The sequence below is a fragment of the Ursus maritimus genome, unplaced genomic scaffold (assembly GCF_017311325.1).
Source record: "Ursus maritimus isolate PB19 unplaced genomic scaffold, ASM1731132v1 scaffold_16, whole genome shotgun sequence".
In the NCBI taxonomy this organism is placed as follows: Eukaryota; Metazoa; Chordata; class Mammalia; order Carnivora; family Ursidae; genus Ursus; species Ursus maritimus.
In genome coordinates, this window is record NW_024424008.1 from 20,775,202 (window position 1) to 20,798,177 (window position 22,976).

At 37.6% G+C, this 22,976-nt stretch overlaps 1 protein-coding gene across 1 annotated transcript; it reads right to left on the bottom strand.

Annotated features, from left to right (window-relative positions):
- Positions 1-4,346: 4,346 nt before the first annotated feature.
- On the bottom strand, positions 4,347-22,742 carry DDIAS (DNA damage induced apoptosis suppressor). Its single transcript, XM_008704369.2, has 5 exons — positions 22,688-22,742; positions 13,706-13,834; positions 9,185-9,346; positions 8,171-8,288; positions 4,347-7,063 (listed from the first exon to the last, which is right to left on the bottom strand). The coding sequence occupies exons 2-5, from the start codon at positions 13,816-13,818 to the stop codon at positions 4,655-4,657; spliced, it is 2,802 nt and encodes a 933-aa protein (XP_008702591.2). The 5' UTR covers positions 13,819-13,834; positions 22,688-22,742; the 3' UTR covers positions 4,347-4,654.
- Between the last annotated feature and the right edge of the window lie 234 nt (positions 22,743-22,976).

Here is a 22,976-nt window from a genome sequence, read left to right on the forward strand (position 1 = left end):
AGAAATGGAAAACAAACAAAACCCCAAAACCTTTTGCAAATACTAACCAAAACAAAGCTAATGTAGTATTGTAATAACAAGTGGATATTAGCACATTAAAGCATTCATGGTGGGGCACCTGGGTGGCTATCCATAGAGTATGCAATGATGATCTAGGGGTCATGGGTTCAAGTCCCATATTGGGTGTAGAGATTACTTAAAAAAAAAAAAGCATTCATGGTGATGAGATGAGCTTTTCAAGATGGACTTTTCAGTCTATCGGGAAGATACAAAATTGAATTTGTGCCTAATAATGCAATCTCAAAAAAAAAAACCCACTAAAATGCAAAACACATTCACATAGAGGGAGATTTAAAAATACCTCCTTTGATAATTGCTAGAATGGGGGAAAAATCAGTACAAATAATCTGAACACGATTAACATATCTAATATATACATAAAAAATACTGTGTCCAGTAACTGCAGAATGCATGTTCTCAAGCATACATGGAAACTTCACAAAAACTGACTATAGATGGGGCCACAAAACAACTCTCAACAAATTTCAAAGGACTGAAATAATATAGAGTAAGTTTTCTGACCACAATGTAATTTAGGTAGAAGTCATTCATAAAGAGATAACTAGAAAAAGAACCTTATGCTTGAAAACTAAAACACACATTTGTAAAAAAACTCATGGGTCAAAGAAACCACATGGAAATTATTAAACATTTTGAACTGAATGATAACAAAAATACTAACATACAAGTGTGATCTCAGGGGAAAGTCTAGATAGAGAGACTTTGGATTAAACAGGCTATGGGTGGTAACTGTAGATTAAGTGGATGAATTCAACCACAGAGTACATGTAGAAGGGCCAATAATAGAACACTGACAGGCACCATCTTTTAAAGTGTAGGCAAATAAAAAGGCAAAGACAATAAGGGGAGATGATCAGACAATACTTTTGAGACCCAAGTGTACAGGGTTCCTGCCAAAGTACCCATGCTTCAGAGGACTGGTGCTTTAGAGTGCCTTCCAAGATTTTCTAAGTTCTCCAGTTCCTGGGACTAAGCAAGGCAACCTAAACCCAGATCTGGTCCCACATGGGATCTTGTTGCTGGAAGTACCTCTTAAAATTCTCTAAGTTTCACTTTGGTGCCTGGCATAGGCACCATTTCTCCCCTTTGAGGTATTCTCTAACCCTCTAACTCGTGCTGGGTGTGGAGCACATGCCCTGAGCTCTGGGTCTTGCACCTATGGAACTACCCTGGGTCTGAACAGTAGGCCATTCCTGCTGACTGAAGCAGTATTTCTTTCCCATGACAGTATGTAATTGAGCTGCAAGAATGGTGCTTTAAGTGATTCTCCTATTGGACAAATGAATTCCAGGTTCTGGACTACCAAATGTCACCACTGACCCTTAGGATTGAGCTGTGTGTGTGTGGGCCCATGCACTGGCTCTCACCGGTCTGGCCTGTTCCAACTATGGTGCTGTCTCTGGTCTGTAAACCCCAAGCTTGTGAGGGTGGTGGCAGTTGTTCTTTACCCTGTTCACTTCCTGCCATTGGACCTAGGGAGATCACCTTATCCCTTTGCAGGTTCTGCACCTTGTCAGGCCAGGCCCATCTCATCTGAGGCTTTTTAAGACTGTTGCTCCACAATGGCAATTGTCCCTTCTAATCAGTGTCCTCTCCTGTTTCAATTGATAATGACACTGCTCTCCAGGTTTGGATTTAAGCCATGCTGATGAAGGAATGGGTGTTCCTTGCACAAATGAAACCAACTCTTGCTCCACCCTTGGGCCTCTTGCCTATTATTCCTGGGTGTGACCAAGAGATCACGGTCTAGGAATGCAGTAATTACAGCCTAAAAAGTTCAAGAGAAGACATGGTTGGAATATGTGTTCTATGTTTATGCTATATAAGTCCAAATGGTAAATATGACCAGAAAATGAATACTGCATATTCTGGGTGAGATGTGCATTTTTGGTAATCATCAATGAGGCATGGTAACGACCTTTGATAGAGTCACTAAAAGCCAGTATTCAGTGACACAATGGATGCAACATCATTAAGTAATGACATAATCAGCATTAAATAGATGGTATTAGGGAACTGTAGAGGCAAGATCCATACAGTTCAATACAAACACGTTCTTAAGAGTCAGCACTGTGAATAACTGCATTACTATTCTTTTATTGCAGTGGGAGATATGAAATTAGCCAGGAATGGCACCTGACAATAATGATGAAAAGATGGGGCCTATATACTATGAAGAATCTTCACACGCACTGACTGAGCAATAAACTTGTACTCTTTCTCTATCCAGTATTCTAAATCTTTATTGACAAAACACTCTATCTTACGTGGGCTCATGAATTTTGTAATCCAGTTTAAAATCAAATTGTTATATAGACAAATGCCTTGCAAAAAAATATCTGCCCTGTAGGCAGCACTGATCAAAGAGGAGCAGAAACTAGGCAAAACCGGAAACTAGGAGAATAATAACTTGGAAAAGGAAGAAGTGCAAAGAGATCAAGTAACATAAGAAATGACAAATCCATTGGATTTCAGGGTTAGAAAACCACTGACATTATATACACCGGAGGTGGGAAAGACAGATTGCAGCAGGTTGAACGGTGAATGCTGTATAAATTGACAGCTACTATTTTTTAAAGGAGACTGGCTGTGAACAAGAGTAACTAGCAGGGATGTAGCAAGGAGTATTATACAGAGTATTAAAAAGAATGAGTGCAACTGAATAAAAAAAAAGTACTTTTACAATAGTGAGATCTGGTAGGCAACAAATGAACCAAGCAATCTAATGTAGTATCACTAACATACAGTGACCCTGTCTCCTAATATGATTTGATATGAAATACACAACATAACTCAGGAAATATCTCTGCCGAAACCCGGAAACTAATCAAGTCTTCAGGCTTTTCTTATAGGAAATACTGGGGGACAGAGTCAAGATACTGATACTATAAAGAAGAAAACATACAAATCTAAGAAGTGGGACATTCTATAAAATAATGGTCTGATTTCTTAAAAAAAGTCAATGTGGTGAAAAATAAAAGGTAAAGTTCTAGGGAAAAAAACAACAACCAAGAAACACAATGAAACACCATGGATGAAACTTACAGAAATCCTGGTTAAACATCATCAATTATTAGATGATCTAGGGCAAGTAGAAAAACTTGAATATGGACTGAATATTAGATGACATTGGACAATTACTGTTATTTTTCTTTGGTATTATAATGATATTGCAGTTACGTAGAAGAAAAAGTCCTCACTTTAAAGAAACTCAGGGTAAAGTATTTGGGAGTGAAATGTCATATCTGTAGCTTATCTTCAAACAGTTCATCAAAAACAACTATATATCTATACAGATACAGTAAAAGCAAATACACACATACACAAAAGGCAAAGTGTTAAAAATGATTCAATCTAAGTGGTATGTGTAGATGTTATATCATTTTACTATTCTTCCAAATTTTCTGTATTTGTAAATTTTCAAAATAAAAAGTTGGGGGGGGGAGAGCCAAAAGTCAGTAGTAAGAAAGCAAAGATGGGTGTAATAACAGCCCAAAAGAAAGATTAGCACTAAATAGAAGGTGTGCATCACTTTCTGAGAATAAAGAAGCTGTGGACGAGTACAGACAAGTGGGTAGCTGAGGGAATACCAAGTGATCTCAATCTTCTCCATGATGCATGTAGAAAGGAGTAGTGTAGGTTGGAGGTATGAAGAGTGAAGATTTGGAATAGCTGCGGTGGTAAACGGCAAAAGACATAAAAGATTTCATATTTTACATATGTAAAAGATTTCACAGGGTGCAGCTTAGATGCTGTTAAGGAGTCTATAAACTATCCATTTTTGCTCCTCTAAGCTCTTCAAGCTTATCTCCTATCATAGAACTTAAGAGATGCTTGCTAGTTGTTTACACTAGGCCATGAGTTTCTTGACGGAACGGCTTGATTTTCATTTTTGAGTTCTTAGCACCTAGCCCAGTGCCTGGTATGCAGTAACCATTCAATAAATACTAAATAAAATAACCGACAGTGTCACATTTAACTCTAAACAGTTAAGGTTTTATTTACCTTTCTTATCCCCAGCCCATAGATATCGCTGGGTTAATTGATTCTCTACCATGCTCCCATAGCATCATAAATGTTTTAGTACCCATTAAAAAACTCTATCATTGCATTTACTGCATTGTACTGAAATTGTCTATTATATGTCTGTCTTACCCAGCAGACTAAAATCTTTTGATTACTGATCTCGTAGCTTTGTATCACAAATTCAGCACAGCAGTTGGCCCTAATACATAGCAGGCATTTTCTGAGCTGGGCATAACAATTTAGACCTTAAGTTTGGTTTGCAAAAGCTTTATTTCTGAATGTACATGTGATCTTAACAAATACTTTTAACAAGCAAAATTAACAATATTACTCAAGGACAATCAACAATAAGATAAAGTGCCAAAGTATTTGAACGAGTGCATTCTGGACAAAACACTGGGGAAAAAACAACGGATTTACATGCCTGTTTTCTATCTGCTTCTGTTCAAGTTTTCAAAAATCAAGATTGCTTTCCATACCACAGGAGGCGAAGATTTCCAAACAGACCTACATTTAAAAGCTTAGCAACTGGGTTCAGGTTGACTTTTTATGAAAATAATTCAGGAGACCAACCACTTTTAGACTCAGGCACGGAAGGTGGCCACTTTTCTGAAAATGGAAAGCAACACTGGACTTCTGAACAAGAACCAAGTCCCAAAACTGACTCTTTGGAAAGCCAGCCTGAACTTCTTCGTTTGACACATTTCAGTTTCTTTCTTGGTAACTCTTTTTGATCAGGAGAATCACAGGCAGCGGAGCATTTCCTTAGACCCCCGGCTTGGAATCCAAGCATTTCTGAAGGAAAAACTTTTTTTGTAGTAGGAGGGGCCCATTCATTATCAGTTTCAGAACACTCAGCAATAGGACTATTGTTGAAAACCCCTGGTTGTGGAATACCAGGTTTAACAGGGCTCCTGAATTTCTGGCTGGGTGTCTTCACACTGTTTGGACAGCTAGGGGTGGCTTGTTGTACATCAGTTTCAGAGGAAAGCCTTCTTTTTTTACAGTTAACATCAAGATCCGAATAAAAGGCAAGTAAGTTTTTGAAAGCTCCTTCCATCCCATGAGTTCTTGTTTGGTGGAATCCTGCAACTGGAGTTGACTGTGAACATGGAACAAAGTCTTGGCTATCTCCCAAATCATATTCTGAATCTGCCTGAAAATGAGGTGGAGAAGAACATGTTCTTGGATACACAGAGGCAGATATGCTTTGCAAAGATAACTTTTGTGAAAAGTGGCTGGAATTCTCAGGAAGTGATCTCAGTGAGAAATCTGATTCTGTATGAAGACTTTCTGCCAAAGAGTTTCCCCACTGTAACAAAATATCCTGTGACTTTTTGGTAATTTCTGTTGTAATGTCCATTTCTTTAGCACTATCGTCAAAGAGATCAGCAGAAGCATTGTAGCTACCTTCATGACCAGAATAGTTCTGTGTTAAGTTATTGTTGATATGTCCACAAGGCATTTCTTTCAGTGTATTTGTACTTCTATTTGGACTACTGCAAAGTGCTTCTAAAGGATATGTAAGTTTCCTGCAGATTCTAAAACTGTCACCTTGGTTCTTTGGCCACCTATAATGTTTATTTTCTAAGTTGCAAAGGTCAGAAATATTATTATAGCTCCTTGAACACAAAGTTACCAACTTTTCACTCATTTCTGAAAGTGATTTTTCCCCACATCTTTTGAAATATTTGCTATTGAGATGAGAATGGTCACTTTCTGAAGTATTGCTCCTAAATGAAATTTTAGCCCTACGTGGTGGAATTCTGGTAGACTTAAGAGTACCTGTTGTTCCTGAACCTTTTGAAGATGGAAATAGAGCTGACAGATAAGTATTTGGCGGAAAATATTCAGAAATATCACTTCCATTACTACTTATAGAGACAGACTCTGCTGCGTTATTTGACTGTGACTCCTGAACACTAGGACTTGGATTTGCTTCACAGTGGGAAAGGAAGTTATCTTTGCTACAGCTTGCTTTGACGGTTGCTTGAGATGATCTTAAAGCTACAGGCGATGTGTGCATGGCTCCAGTAGTTCTCTGGGAAGTCATAGATAACCTGCTGTGGTCTGCATGTAATCTATTGATGTCATGATCTAGATGACATTTCCTACTACTGGCATCTGTCTGGGTTATAGCAATTTCACTTTCGACAACTGCCAGAAACTCATTCAGGCTTTCAGAGAATGGCAGATCATCCCAAATCTCAGGGTCACAGTCCTGGGAACTACTAGCTATCTCTTTAAGTCTGAGTGATGAAGGTGGACAACACGTAGATCTCTCCTGAAGGCTAGCTTTATTATTTGACTCCAGGGGCTCTTGCATTTTCAAAGGGAAAAAATTAGAGTCAGTAACTCCGATTTCATGATTGGTACGGACTGCAATGGGCTGATAAGCTTGTAAGCCAAGTTCTTCACCCAACTTCTGTGCTGTACTCTTTTTATCCATGTATGAAACAAGGCTCCAAGAACCCTGAAAGGCATCACGGCAGCTACTGGAACCTGGCGCCTCCACAAAAGAGATGTACTTTCTGTTCTGGTGAAGAGTACCAATGGCCTTCCTTTGTTCTGAAGCTGAAATATCATCATTTGTTAGGTTTGAAAGAATGGAAGTGAGTTCAAGTGATGCCTGCCAGAATCTTGAAAAATTATCTCTGCTATGGGACTTGAAAAAACAAGAACTGCTGTCAGGGCCACAGATGTTGCTGAGATCACTATTTGTGTGTTCTGAACCAAGTAAGTGGCTATTTGATGCCTGGGAGCCACTATCAAGTTTCCTGAAATCAGAAAGCTGCAAGAGCTGATGGAAATAGTCAATGACAGAGAAGCCTGAAACACCTGGGTCTGGTAGAACAATCTGGCAAGCTACTAATGCTGTAACTTCTCTCTTGTGGTCAGAGCATTGCTTTAAGAAGTTATTGGAATCTGAACCTTGTCCATGTCGGTTTCCAAAATTCTGTGAAAGAAGTAAATGAATTTAAATGAGAACAAAAATTTCTTCCTTTGACTCAAAGGTGAAACAGGGTTAAAAGAGACACAGTTATAACTCCTACCCCTATAATTTCAATTCCTATAGTGTTATAGGTAGAGTAGCATAAGTAATAGAAATAAACGTTGGAGTAAAGAGATTGGTTCTAACATTTACTAGTGTTGGGGCTTTGGACAAATTATTTAACTTCTCTGAACCTCAGTTCTCTCATGTATAAAATAAGGATAAATATGCAGGACTATTTTATTATCAATAACACAAGAAAAACTGCAGTGCTAAGCAAACAGTAGTTGCTCAATAGTACCTACTATTATATTTCTCAATAGAATCCAGAAACTTTGAATGTTTAAGGAAAAGTTCACACTCACTAAAAAAAGAACATAAACCAGCTAAGATTTTAATAGCAGCAGCAGCAGCAGCAACAAGAACAAAAAGCTCTGTAGCTCCTGATTTCACTGTTACTTTGAGTTTTTCTCAATGTTCAGCTGTGGAATGCTCTATTCCATGAAACCTTGACTCAAGTGTGGGCAAAATTTCCATTTGTTCCCTTTAGCATAGGTGAGACAGAAAACGATTATTCCTCCAGAGTCAGTATATTCTTATAACTTCTACAATCACTTCTGTAATTATTTAAGACCATCCTTCCCACCTGTTCTTAGAGTAACCAATACTCAGATACTTTGCTTTCCATGTTAGTTCTCTCCTCCTTTTACAGATGATAAACTCAAACTAATAAAGAGTTGATAACAAGTTTTACTACAGAATTGAAACAAAATTTGGAGAGTGAAATAAACACCAAATATCAAAACAAAATATCTAATTATTCTGACTTTAAAATAAATTTAGATTTGTAAAGCTCTGAAAGAATTTGAACTGGGCTCTTCTCACTTTTGAAAGAGGAAGCTGTCACACATGTTGTTTTAACAGATCACATTTAGCCTATTTTTACATAGTTTAAAGTGCTTCTACAGACCCTCACATTTATGACTCCTAAAGACTATTCAGAAAATTCAAATTATTTTATTACAATGGAAATGTTAACAAAATACTAAAAAGAAAGCTAGTCTCAATTACCGTCACTCCAAAAATAAAGCTTTGTCCAACAAAGCAAATTTCAACTGCTTTAGTTAATAGGCTCCGAATTGCATCACTGTCCAGTGTTTCTGAAATTTCATTAGGATCCTGAATGTACCTTGATTGGAAAGAAAATTAAAAATGTGAAGACAAAAGCTTTGAAATTTTAACTTGCCACAAAAAAAATACAATTAGTTTGAAAATGCAGCATAAACCTTTGGAGTTATATATAGAAAAAAAAAAAGGACTTAAAAAGGTAGGCATTTTGCTCCCTCTAGTTTCCCATAGCTTAGAAAGTAAAAAATGATCAAGTGTGTATAAAGTAGATGCCTCTCTAGTAATCAGACCCAGCATTTATTCCAAAAGTGGCAATAGGAATAGCAGTGGGATCTTTAGCCCTCAAAGCAGAAGGAAGTCTTTCCTCCTTTGATAATCCTGTTGGCTCTCAACTACAAGGAAACAGACAGAGATTTCTTCTGTCAAGTGATTAGGGGAGGAGAGTAGAAGATGGAAGGGAAGAAAAAGTTTTAATTGCTTGTATCATTCTTACATCTCAGGACACCTTCATAGGTCAAACTATGCAGAGGAAGTTGCAATGCAAGTGAGAGAAATGACAAATTTTCAACCTCCGACATGCAAATATTCCCTCAATGCTTCTTCCATCTTAAGGGGCTTTGGCTACTTGAAAGCTAACCTTGGTTTGGATAATCCTTTAGTTTGAAACAATTTAACTTTCTTATCTTATATTCCTCTAATCTGGATTATTGTAAACTAATATTTTTAGGACAGCTTAGTTGCCCTGAATAAAAGGAGTTTGGTTTAATATCATCACAATAGGTAATCAGGAAATAAATACCTTTCTATTTATTTGATTATCTTTTAAAGGAACCAATGATTTGAGGTCAAGTGATTATCTTTCAACTAAATGCATATTACCTTAGAAACACATATCTTCAAATTCTACTGATATACTAAAGGAGTAGCTAGGAAAAAAAATGCTTTAAATATTTTTACCTGTGCAAACCAGTGGCTGTAAGACCAAAAAATGCATCTAAGCAGCTTCCAAATACAGTAATGCCAAACAATTTGTTTGATTCTGCAACTTTTAAGGAAAGTTTGTATCTGTAACTGGCATTTTCAGCTTTACCAGTAGAGCCACATTTTGGACAACGAGACCTGGAAGAGTGGAGGAAAAAAAAAAAACTATAGAGATGTTTACTAATTTTTTTTATACTATGGAAAATAAATCTGGAAAAGTAAAGGTTAAAAATTACATTTTGTGTACGAATTTACTTATATAACATATTCTTAAATGATTTCAGGTCAGCATCTTTTCATCTTCTCTATTCATAACAACTACTTTTACTGACTTAAATGAAATAGCACCAAATTGATAGAAAACTGAAGAAAGAGCGCCTGGCTGGCTCAGCCAGTAGAGCATGCAACTCTAGATCTCAGGGTAGTGAGTCTGATCCCCACAATGGGCATGGAGCCTACTTAAAAAAAGGAAAAAAATAACAAAGAAAAACTGCACATGAGAGAGGGAGAGAGAGAGAGGGAAGGGAGGAAGAAAGATATTCTTTAGGTAGCTAAATTACAATTAACAAATTGAGGCTTATTATAGTCTGGAATTGGGGGGCAAAGTAAACAACGAAATGAGGACCACACCAACAGAAGACCTGATGTTTAGTGTCTATCTTTTGTTAAGAGAACAGTATCTGTTAAGAGAATAATGAATAATCTTGAAACATTCAATAAATATTTATATACAAAGTACCTAGTTTTCTTTTTCTCACCATATAAGAATAACCTGTACTTTCTTTAATTCTTTGGAATATGCTGAGAATTTATTAGGTTACTGAAATTAGGTGTGAAACATCTTTTTAAAGGGATATATAATTATGGCCAAAGGCTTTCTTGTCAAAAACTACTGTGGTCAACTGTAACTCTACTGTTCCGTACTAGTGGTCTGGTCTTGGAATGGTTACAAATTACTTAAACCTTGATTTTCTAATTTGTAAAACAAACAAACAAACAAGGTTGAAGAATTAAATGTGACAAAGTATAAGAAAGAAATAAAGAGGGGCACCTGGGTGGCTCAGTCAACTGAGCGTGAGACTCTTGATTTCAGCTCAAGTTATGATCTCTGGGTGGTGAGATCCACCCCCAGGTCAGGCTCTGGGATCAGCAGGGAGTCTGAGATTTTCTCTTTCCCTCTCCCTTTGTCCCTCCCTCCCACCACTATGTGCATGCACATGCATTCACACACACACACTCTCTCTCAATAAACTCTTAAAAAAAAAAAGAACAGAAAAAAGTCAGGAAGGATCTAGTGCAGATCTTGCCAAATTAATGTGTCAGTCTGCTTCTTCCTTGTAATTATATTAAATACTGTGATGATTACTGTCACTTCTACTTAGTGTTTCCCTCCTTTCTAGTTGTCTGCAATGTCTTATAACTCTGATAGCCATTTTTCATGTTCTTAATTTAGCAAACTGACCTCTTAATACATCTTAGGATAATGGTTAATCCCAGGACTTAATTCTTCCTTCATGTCCCTAATGATCTGGCTTAAAAATGAGTGGCAAAATGCAAATAGAAAATGTTAGAGATAGTTGTATAATTTTGATTACTGCAGAAAGCCACTAGGGGGAGCCTAAAATCCATAGCTCACAAGGTGACTACTCCGAACAAAGAGTTAATCCTTTGTATAAGTTACTGATTCACCATCGCTAAATCTGTGCTAATTATTATTATTTTTTGCCACAGTGAAAATGGCTCCATGCCAATCCATTCATCTAACCTTACCCTTATGTATTAAGAAGACATTCAGGTCTAATGTAAAGCTCTTAGCAAATCTTAGAAAAATACGTATCAGCATTTTGCAGTTTACAAATGTTTTTAAGCAACTCAGGTGATTTGTACACGTATTAAAGTTTAAAAAGCTCTAGACTAATTACTCCGTACTAACATTTATTTTTTTTTATTTTTTTAAAGATTTTATTTATTTATTCGACAGGATAGAGACAGCCAGCGAGAGAGGGAACACAAGTAGGGGGAGTGGGAGAGGAAGAAGCAGGCTCCTAGCAGAGGAGCCTGATGTGGGGCTTGATCCCATAACGCCGGGATCACGCCCTGAGCCAAAGGCAGATGCTTAACCGCTGTGCCACCCAGGCGCCCCAACATTTATTTATTTTAATCTAACTTTATTCCTCTTGGATTATACATAGTATGTTAAATATTATAATAATATATACATATTAAAAAATATATAATTTAGTGGTATATGCACTAACAAACCTAGTTTTTGTTAGATTATCACTGGTACTCTCTACTTGCAAGATAGTTCATTATTAGCCTTATAGTTCTTATAGTTCTCATAAGACATCACTGAGGAAAAAACTGCAGGATAAGAATTGAAATCCTTAGATTGGGATCATAAAATTCACCTCAAATGCTCCATTTGTAAATGGGGGTAAATATCTTGTTTACTTTGTTAAAATAAAGATTCTGATTCATTAAGTTTGGGACAAGGCCCAAGATTCTACATTTCAAATAAGCTCCCCAATGATGCTGATACATATAGCTGTTCTCAGACCACGTTTCGAGAAGTCAGGGTAGAGAAAACATTCAAATCACAGTCCTCTGATTTAATTTCTAGAGGCACCCCTATTTTCCAAAATGTCATTTGTTATGGAACAGCAGTTTTCAAATTTTTTGTCCTCAGGACCCTTTATATTCTTAAAAATCACTGAGAATACCAGAGAGCTTTTGTCTATGTGGCTAATACCTACCTATATTTTTAACTAAATATGAGAAATTAAATGAAAATAAGAAATTGAGAAATATAAAAAATATTTATTAATTCACTCATATAATAGATTCATTGCATGGTTAACCAAAAAAACCTTACTTTTATGAAAAATAATTATGTGTTACGAAATAAAAAAAATTAGTGTCAAGAGAGTGGCATTGTTTTATAGTTTGCAAATTTCTTTAAAGTCTGACTTAAGTACAGCTGGATCCTCATAATTCCTTCTTTGCTCAATCTGTTGTATACCTAAATTGTTCAATCAGAGCTCCCTTATCCAGGGCATCTTAAACTCTGGGAAAGAGAGGGGGCAGTGATGTCATTCTGGATACAAATTCCACTGCTAATTTGAAGGTAATATAGTGATTATGAATGTAGACAGCAGCCAAATTGTTTAGGCTTGAATGTTCCTGCCACTAACTAGCTAGCTGTGTGATTTGGGGCATGTTACTTAAGTTTCTAAGCTTTATTTTTCTCCTTTGAAGGCTGGCATTAACAAAAGCATCACTCATGGAGCTATTGTATTAAAAGATATAAAGCTCCCAGCATAGTGCTTAGCATATGGTAAACATTCATTAATGTTATCTATTGTTATTACCAGGCTAAAGAGGCAACAATGGCAATATTGTTCAACCTAAATTTTTGTTGCAGATTATCTTGATAAGAAATGACTTGGTAAAAACCAAAAACAAAACAGTTTAAAAAATATTTCACACGTATAGACTACTGATTATGTACCACACAATGTTCTAAGCATTTTGTGTACATTAACTCATTAGATCCTTATAACAACCCTATGAGGCAGATATTACCTTCCCCATTTTGAAGCCCAGATAATTCAAGTGACAGGGTTGGGAGTTTGGCGCCAGGGAATTATGCTTTTTAATCACCATGATATACTGCAGTTAAGTATACTTATAAACACTATCATATTGTCATTTATTCACTTACTTAAACATTTTCTGTGTGTTTTCTATGAACTAGACCTTTGGACTGGATGCTAAGGATTTAATGATGAATAACACAGATTTAATGATGAATAACACAAACAGGGTGTTTTTGAGTTTACAAATGAATGCTTGAGAGAATGGCTCAATAAAAGAACAGTGATAACTACTAGAAGGATCCCTTAGTCTAGACAGGGGCTGGAACTGCTAATCCCTCTCTATTAAATGTGAACTTGACTAAGAATATTGCTGGCAGGCTATTCTTACTTATATACTACCAAGTACTTACTATAACTATATATTCTCTCCTCTAGGTAGAGAGAAAGTATTTTTAAGGAAAGATTTATTTATTTATTTGCGAGAGAGAGCGCGCCTGCGTGCCTGCAAGTGGGGGGAGGGGCAGAGGAGGAGAGAGAAACTCAGACTCCCTGCATGACCTGAGCTGAAACCAATAGTTGGACATTTAACCTACTGAGCCACCAAGGTGCCCCAAGTATTTTTATTTATTTATTTATTTGAGAGAGAAAGAGAGAATGCACGTGAGCACAAGTGGGGGGAGGGGCAGAGGGACAAGCAAAAATCCCCATTGAGCACGAAGCCTGTAGGAGGGCTCCATCTCAGGACCCTGAGATCATGACCTGAACCAAAGTCAGATGCTTAACTGACTGAGCCACCCAGGTGCCCCGGTGAATTTAATCCTTATCTGCCCCTGAGCTGTAGGAAATCTACAGTGTACACATGTATTTCCTCTCTCATGCTTACAGACTTTACTTTTACCTTTTGGAGACCAGGATTATCCGAGACAAGCACTTCTGACATGAAGGATATATAAAACTGGAATTCTGGAGAGCAAGAACTGAGGCCAGAAGAAATTTTCTTCCTCTATTCATATGTTCTCACTGTGGCCTGCAAAACAAAATAGCCACGGGATGAATGGCAAATCTTCAATTGTATGTACATAACTCATTTCTTAGGAAAACAACTTAGCCTCCACTGTAAAGTGAATAGATGTTTTTTGTGATAAGTGTCAAGATATTGGAAAACTCATTTTATTTTTCTGCCTAATTGGAAGTATTAATAGTAACAAAATAAGATTTAAAACAGGTAGCTCAAACAAATATTCTGTTTTTGAATAAATGCTGCATCCCTGTATTTCAGGAATGATATCATTTAGCCCTTTTCACATCTTTAGAAGAGCTCTAAGAACTTTTTTCTTCCATTAACAGGAAGGAACTTAAATAAACTTACGTGATTCTTTTAAAGAACCTAAATTGGGTAATGGTTCTTTTAGGCTGGAAAAAAAATCACTTTATTAGATTTCAGTGTATATATTTTTAGACAACTTGAAGAAAAAAAAGACAATTCTGATTCTGCAAACAGAAAACTAAAAATGTTACATGGTCAAAAGAGAGTACAAAGTGCTTTCAGATCCTTGTATAAAACACTAATAGAAGTAGAACAACAGCAATGTTCTCTTCTTTTTAAACTTCTTTTTAAAAAGTCAAATGTTGGTTCATCAAAATTTAAAAAATTGATTAGCTTATGTATAGCATAATATAAATGCTCTGAAATAAAAGTCTCTGTACATGTTTAAGACAGACCTATATCAATAAATTTTTCATTTGTAAACACATGGCAAAGGTTTCAATTTCTGAAAATGGGTGCGACTGTTCCTGTGACTGGCAAAATCAAACAAAGTGGAAGTTAGTCTAAAAATCACAATAGAATCTTAAATATAGCTCTTCCTAAGGAAGACATAAATGTAGAAATGTGGTGACTATGGAAGGGAAATCTAAAACGATACCAATTCTATCAATCAAAACATTTCTGTGAAAATAAAATCTTACCACCTAGGCAGTAAGATGAAAACTTGCAAAGAAGAAACATAAAGGGATTTATATAAATCACTAACCTATGTTATTAAAGAGAACATAGAAAAAATAAAAAAAACTAATCCTAATTCTTTGTTGTCATCTTTGTTTTGGGACCCTTAGGATACATGACTAGTAAGGTTCTACTGTAGGAAGATACGTATTCCCAAATTTTGTTGTCATCTAGGTCACATGGCAATCTCTAAGGACAAAGTAGAGTAGGTGAATGGAATACAAGGGGAAGACAGGAAGGCCACAAAATACTGCTCTAGTGCGTCTAACCTTGTTTATTTCCAACACAACAAATGATGGAATGTAGGTCAGCAAAGGCATCTTCCTCCCTCTATATCTCCTCTAAAATCCAGTTTGGGGAAGGGTACAACATGGCAGTACACTTACCTATGAGCTTTGGGAGATAGAGTTGGGCAAAGCTCCCTACCTGAAAAATGTCGTTTCTCATCTGCTTAAAATTTTGCTATTTAGAATGAAGCCTCAGTTCCTTACAATGGCCTATGAGGCTCTTGGTCATCTAGCCCCACCTCCTTACGTCACCTTTTAACACTCTCCTGCTTAATCTCTGCAATTCAATGCATGCTAGCCTTCTTTCTGCTCCTCTAACACACTAATTTCTCTTCTCAGGATTTTGTGCTTTTCTCTTTGCCTAGAGTATTCTTCAAATAGTTGGCTCATTCTCATCCTTCTATCCATAACTCTAATATAACCCCTTAGAGAACCCCACTTTATCTTAAGTAGACACACCTTTCCTCTTAGTTTTTGACATCACCCATTTTATTCCTTCATAGTACTAATCCTGCTTGTGATATATCCAACCATGAAAATGCACATATCATCTTATTTTTGTTTGTTCTACCCCTACTAGTCTGAAAGTTCCTTGAAGAAAGGGATGTGGTCTATCTTGTGTTCTACTATATACCCCAGTGCATAGCACAAAGTATGTTCTTAATCAATATTCACCGAATAAAAAACTATAAGCAGAATTTTGCAATTTAAGAAAAAATTTTATAAGAGTAGGTATATGCAACATAATAGGATTTCCTTCCTTTTTAATTTAAAGACCATTTAAAAAGTCTTCCACTATTAACAAAGAGATCTGACCATTTGTTTTGTCTAGTCATCTCCATTTGATTTTATTCTCCTTAATGCCTTTTTTCTTGGTTCTCTCTCATTCTTCACGTGTTAGTAATTTATGCTTAAGAGAACACAAAAAAATAATCGGAGTTGTATCCCTTGTTCTCTTCCCTACTACAATATGTTTTACATTTCTCTGCCTTTGCTTCTTTTCCTTCTTCCTCTGTCTAAAATGTTACTTTACTTTCCTGGCTAATGCTTATTCTTCTTTAAGAAGTCTTCTTAGGGGCCGCCTTCTCCAGGAAGCTTTCCCCGGTAAAGAACCCTACTTTTTAACTTGCCACTTATCACATCATAATAAACTTAGCTGTTTAATGTTTTCTCCTGGAACAAGGTAAGATCTTAGAAGGACCACCTCATTATATTCCCAAGGCCGAGCTCAAAAACTGTTGATCTGAACTTCAGCTGTTAACTTCCATCCTGATCTTCAGCTTTCTTCTTCCCAAGCTGGTTTTACCATATACCATTAAATATAAAACACAATTTTACCAAATCACAAAATAATCTTATATTTGTATATACATCACAGGGCACAGAGTAGTTTCATATATAGTACCTTATTTAAAACTTAATCATTTGCATTATATCCTCATTTTCATTTCCCCCCCTTAATTGAGGTCATATAATGAGCAGAGACTATCTTCTTTAGGGCTCTAAAATAAAATTTTATTTTGTACCACAACTATATGGGCATTTATCAAATCATACTCTTTACAGAACTTTTGCAAAATTCAAACTTAACGAAATGGATTAAACCTTAAAGATAACTAGAATACTGTGCTAAATGTTGTAGGGGAAACAATGAAAAATAAGATGCTTACTGTCCAGTTGGGCAGACAGCTCACCAACAAATGAAAAACACAAGCGGAAATATTTGGGATTAATTTCTAAATTAATTGTGCAAGTACTAATTGCTGTATTTTTAAAGTAAAGTTGGTTAAATTGTCTTTAAGGGTCTATTGCCCTCTAGTGGATCAAATAAGTATGTCTTAAAAAACTACAGTATTTACAACTTAATGGCCAATTTGAGAACTAAAATGAAAAAGGTCAGTAAACTATTTTTACTATTTGTGTTTCACCTGGTAAGCCCCAGAAGATGGAAAAAGGCTTCTTATTAATTTTCTGGTGGATACAAATCCAGTAAGATCCTTTCAGGCAGTCACTGTTATTCTTTTTGCTGTTTTCATAGTATTTTGTTTACGATACTTGTCATTGTAGTTTATCTCTCTCTCTCTACTGCTTGACTTGCAGCATGGTGAATTCATGTTTGATGGAGAACTGAATGAAGCATCAGGAACAAGTAAATACCAAAGTTACGAAAACCTTACAATGGACTTGGGAACAATTTCCTGTAGAGTATCTCTTGCAATTTATTTTTCTTCTTGATTTTATTGGGAAGGATGGTGATAAAACATTTAATTTTTTCAGCTCCATCACAGCCAGTAAATCATATTCCAATTCAATTTATCAGTTATTTATTGTGCAGCTGCTAATTACCAGGTATTGGGGATAAGTGATGGGCAAAATGGACAATAATCACATAAAAAATTTAACTGACAATGTGGCAAATTCTATAAATGTACATAATCCCATGAGAAAATATAATAAGGGGACTAATCTAGTCTTAGCTTGGAGGAGGGAGAATAGTTAGGCAAATACACAATCTTTTTTTGAAAACTATTTTCACAGGGTTGTCAGATTGAAGGTGATATTTATTTTCTTTATATGTTTAAAGTATTTTGAAAATGTATTACTTTTATACTTTAAAAAATCAATAAATATAATAAAAATACAAGGTAGACAACTCAGAAATACAAAGAAAATCTTGGGTCCTCTCAATGTCTCACACATAAAAATAGAAACAAGAAGATCGAGATAGAGGGGGAGAAATGTGCATATTTGGATAGGTTGATGGGAACTAATTAGGGCCTCAGGGAGGTTTTGAAGTCCCAGAAGATTTCCCAGGAATGTCCAAGAATGAAGAAGACTCTGACTTAGATTTATTAAAATACTTGGGGTCCAGTATTTAACATGGAATACTTGCTTTCTTTCTAATCAAGTTATATGGGGATCTAAACCATATCCAAAGATGCTTTACTAATTTACCATGAAAAATTACAGTCACAAGGAAGGGACACATCTTAAACCCACATTTTCTTTTGGGTATAACGATATGTTAAGCCAAATTATAAAGAGAAAGTTGCTTTAAGAAGGGGCGTTAGGTGAATCAAATATTTTAATGGAATCAGGCTAATACAGCTGATGCGTCCTTTTCTCTCTAGAGACGGTTTTGTCAATGGGCCCAGATACATAACTCATTAATTACCATCCATTTTCATACTCGCCAAGTGGTTCTCAAACTTTAGTGTGCATCAAAATCACCTAGAGGGCCTGATAAAACAGACTTCTGGGCCCCAACTTGAGTTTGATTCAGTAAATCTGGGACGAGGGCCTGAGAATTTGCATGGAAATTTGTGCTTATGTTGCCCACACTTGAAAATCACTGGCCTAGCCACTGAGGCTGTGTGATGGTGAACAACACTTGTGATTAATATGGTTACAGTTAAATCATAAAGCCTGAGAGCATTACAGTCCCTTTCAGATAACTTTGTAAATCTTTGCTCTATTATCTGGGGACCTTTTAGCTAAACTCCTTCACTACCGATTTCCTAAAAGGCGCCTTAATATGAAAAACCATGCCCCTATATGTATATACACTGATGTAATTTTTTTCTCCTCTGGGCTAGACTAGAAAATCTAGAATGATTCTTATTAAATGTTCGATCATGGAGAAAAACGTAACTGTTCAACATTGCTGAGGACAAGAATTCCTGTCCTCTTCAAGGTTCTTTTAGCTCCACTAAGAATCAAAATATGAGACAGTTAACAAGAAAATCAAATATAATAGCATGTGTACCTAACAGGGAATCCACACAGACCTGAAAAATCCAAAGACAGTCAGGCAAATTAAGGTACATATGTCATCCTAAACTAAGTAGAAGTGGGTAGGGGTCCAGGACTTCCAAGGGAAGGCATGCAATCCTCAGAAAAAAGTAAAAAAGGGTAAATGTTTGGTAAACAAATGATTGCTGGGCCATTAAGAAACAATGGGAATAAGAGAGGACTTTGACTGAACCAGCCTTGCTAGGCTTCTCCTTTCTATTGTATTTTACTATATATCACAATGTAGATATGTGTGGTGATAGCTCTCTTCTTGGATGAGGTCTTCTATCTAAATTCTTTTTAGGCAGTTATGGGGGTGGGAGGGGAAGTAAAGAGCTTTTCCTGAATCTGCTGGGTTTCGATTGCTTTTTAAAATAGTCTTCATGCCATCTCGGGGCAGCCTCTATACTCCCAAAACTGTTCTTGCTGTGCAAGAAAATCTGTCACCTTGTTGCTCTCAGATTCCTGTTTCATATTATACAGGCCAAGAGGCCTCAACTATTTTGAGTTGTTCAATAAAACGACCTAATGGTCACTCTCAAGGGTGCATACTTTTTCTAATTTTTCTAAAAGTAGTTATAACAACTCCTTGAGAAATGACTTACTGACATTAACAGAAAATTCTAGAAAGGGATGAGAAGGCAGGAAACAGAAAATTAAACAAAAAAACCCCCCTCTTTTATTTGGAGAAATATTGGTGAAAAATACATTTAAAACACTACCCAAGAAGGGGCAGCTGGCTGGCTCAGTCTGTAGAGCACATGACCCTCATCTCAGGGTCATGAGTTCAAACCCCATGTTGGGTGTGGAGCCTATTTAAAATAAAATAAACCCTAACAACAACCACAAAAACCCCAAGAATCACCAAAGAAACTCTTAGTACAACACAGTTTGTCCACTGAATTTGTGGTAGATGACGTACTATTTTAGGGATGGGGAGGATAGAGTTAGAGATAGAAAACACAGGCTCTTGTGTTCAGGGCATTTATAAACTGTTGTCTAAGACAATGTGTAACTACTAGGAAGTGACACAAAGGTACATAAAATATCTGCAAGCTCCAGACTTCCACATGGAGGGGACAGTTATGGACAGCCAACTATTTTGATGTCTCATAGACATCTCAAGTTGTAATAGGTAAAAAACTTGAATTCTTAGTTTCCTCTTAAACTTCTTTGTAGAGACTGCTTTTAGAACAGGCTTGAGCAGCTGAATGAAGAGCAAGGCAAAAGGGCCTGCAGTGACCAACCGGCTGAATACAGACATGCCCATCAGGCCACCTACCTCAAAATATCCATAGGCCCTAACAGACCAACGGGCTACTTAGAACCAGGAACAGTTACCAAAAAGGGAAAATTCCATACATTGCCACATCTCCTCATCTTCCCCCTTTATTCATTTTTTAAAAGATTTTATTTATTTATCTGTCAGAGAGAGACAGCACAAACAAGGGGAACAGCAGAAGCAGAGGGAGAAGCAGGCTCCCTGCTGAGCAAGGAGCCCAACGTGGAACTTGATCCCAGGACGCTGGGATCATGACCTGAACTGAAACCAGACACTTAACCCACTGAGCCACCCAGGTGTCCCACCTTCCCCCCTTTAAATACAGACCCACTCACTCTCTCGGCAGAGGGTCTCTCCTTTGCTGTCCTGCCTGCCGCTCCCTTGTGGTGTATTCAATAAACTTTTATCTCCTTCGTGCCGCTTTGGGTGAATCCTTTCACTGCCTGTGACACTGGTTTCTACCTGATCATTGCCCCACATCTGGGGGCCCCTGGTCCAATCAGACAAATATCACTTTCTTTTCTTACAGTTTTCTCCATCTCGGCGATGGTACTACTCTTCAACCAGTTAAGTCAGGTCAGATACCTAGGAATCATCTTTAATTCTTTTTCCCCTCAAGTCCCACATTATTCCCATCTGTATGTCCTTGGATCTATTTCTGTATCTTAAAACCAACATCCACTTCCACCCATATATTTTGCCACCATCTTAATCACCTGTTGCTTCTGCAGCTGCTTTAGCCTCTTAACTGTGTGATCTTGTCCCGGCTCATCTCTCAAGGCCCATCTCACGACCTATCCTTTCTGAATATGTTCCAAGCAGCACTAGTCTTTCCTTAAGTTCTTGAACACTCAGATGCCAAGCTCTTTCCTGCCTTAGGGCCTTTGTACAACCTATTCATTCTGGAATGTTCCTCCTTTTCTCTATTGCATGGCTGGATCATTCTCATCTTTTAGGCCTTACGCTGTCAACTCCTCTGTTAAAAAGAAAACTACAGACCCCAAATGGAGTCATTTATGCAGAGTCCCCAAACCGGTGCTTAATACCTAATCTAATTGCAGTTTTCAACCTCCCTCAGAAATATTGTCTTAACTGGTCACTAAGGGATTTTCTGGATCAAGGCCACCAAGAGCTCTCTCCATCTTATCAAACGTAATCAGCATAAGACTCACCACTCTTCCCCCAGAGGGAAAGTGACCTTGCTTGGAACAATCCTTTCTTTTGCTAATAACTTTCTCACCCCACCCTCTTTCCTATAAAAACCTTCTATTTTGTACAACTCTTCTGAGCTTCCTTCTACTTGCTAGGTAGCATGCTACCTGGATCATTTAATAAAGCTAATTAGATTTTTAAATTTACTTGGCTGAATTTTGTGTTTTAAGACCTCAGAGAGGCCATCCCAGACCAACCTAACCTGTTATCCTTAACTCCATCCATCAAAGAGCAAGGCAAAGGTTTAAGTTCTATTTGGTGAGGAATCTAACTTGTTCACCATTGTAATCCCAGTACCTGGTAATTCTTGGCAAAGGGAGGCACTTAAAACTATTTGCAATGACTACTGGGTACTTTGTGACCCAGTCTTGCAAGTCAGGAAAGGCTTTCTGACTTAAAAGTCTTAATAAAGTGAAAGTTAAGGAAGCAGTAAGAATTGGCCAAAGTGGGGATGGGGTTAGAAGAGGTATGGAGGTGAGGTGGGTTAGTGCACTTGAGGAACTCAACATTTCCTAGGGCTGGAGCCTAGGGCTAGAGTGGTGAAAAACAAAGCTGGAGAGGTAGGAAAAGCCTAGACAAGAAGGGCCCTGTTAAAATATGTGAAGGAGTTTAGACTTAAACCTGAGGGCAAACAGGAGGCAAGGAAAGGTTTTAAACGGGGCGTGCCCTGATCAGATCTGCGACTTATCATGTAGCCTGGCAATGTGGAGACTAGATTGGAAAGTAACAGGATCGAAATGAGAGCCAGCTGGGAGGCTGGTCACCTACCTATGTAGCAGTCTTGGTGTAAAAAGTGGCGAGAATTGTATGGATTCGAGATATTCAAGAGGCTGGTGATGACTAGCTGAATATGAGATAAGGAAGGAATCAAGAAAGCTTTGAAGTTTTCGGTTTGAGCACACTGATAAGCACTTCTCCCTCTAGGCCATCAAAGCAGTTTGGAAAAGACCCCTTTTCGGCACGCCGTACTCGGCATAGCCTGCTAAATCCCTATCTCTGAGCACCTTAAAAGCTGGAGTAGTACTTTTCCTCTTTGTGTTACCGGTTCCACACGCTCACCCACATCTAGCTCGATAGCTTAGTAAATGCTGAGTAAACGCTCGCTGAACTCTATCAACAGCACCGCCTAAAATTTAAATGACTCAACTTTTTCCTCTTTACTCAGGATCCTTTTACAGAAAAGCCTAACTCCTGAAAAAAACAACACAGAATGCTCTAGTTCTCATTTGTAACGATACTGAGGACCTCGTTAGGAGTCTCGCCCTTTGCGCGCCACGAGAATCTCTTCCCACAGCTCCTCACCTGAGGCAGAAGACCGAGGCCTGCCCGGGAAGCGCTCGTTAGTGCAGACTCTTGGGACTTAGCGACGAGCCAGGGGCCTTCCAATCGAATCTCCCGCGTCCTTTTCCGCCGGAAGTGACGCTTTGGCGGTGGTTCCTCACAGCCAATCAGAAGAAGGCGCCGCCGAGGGTGGAGATTGAATACTGCATTCTGTGAGTTTTTGGGAACGACCATTTTCGTCAAACTGTGGGTAGAGACAGGGTTTGGCGAATGTTCTTCTCTGACTGGTGGAGTAGTGGCACAGTCTACA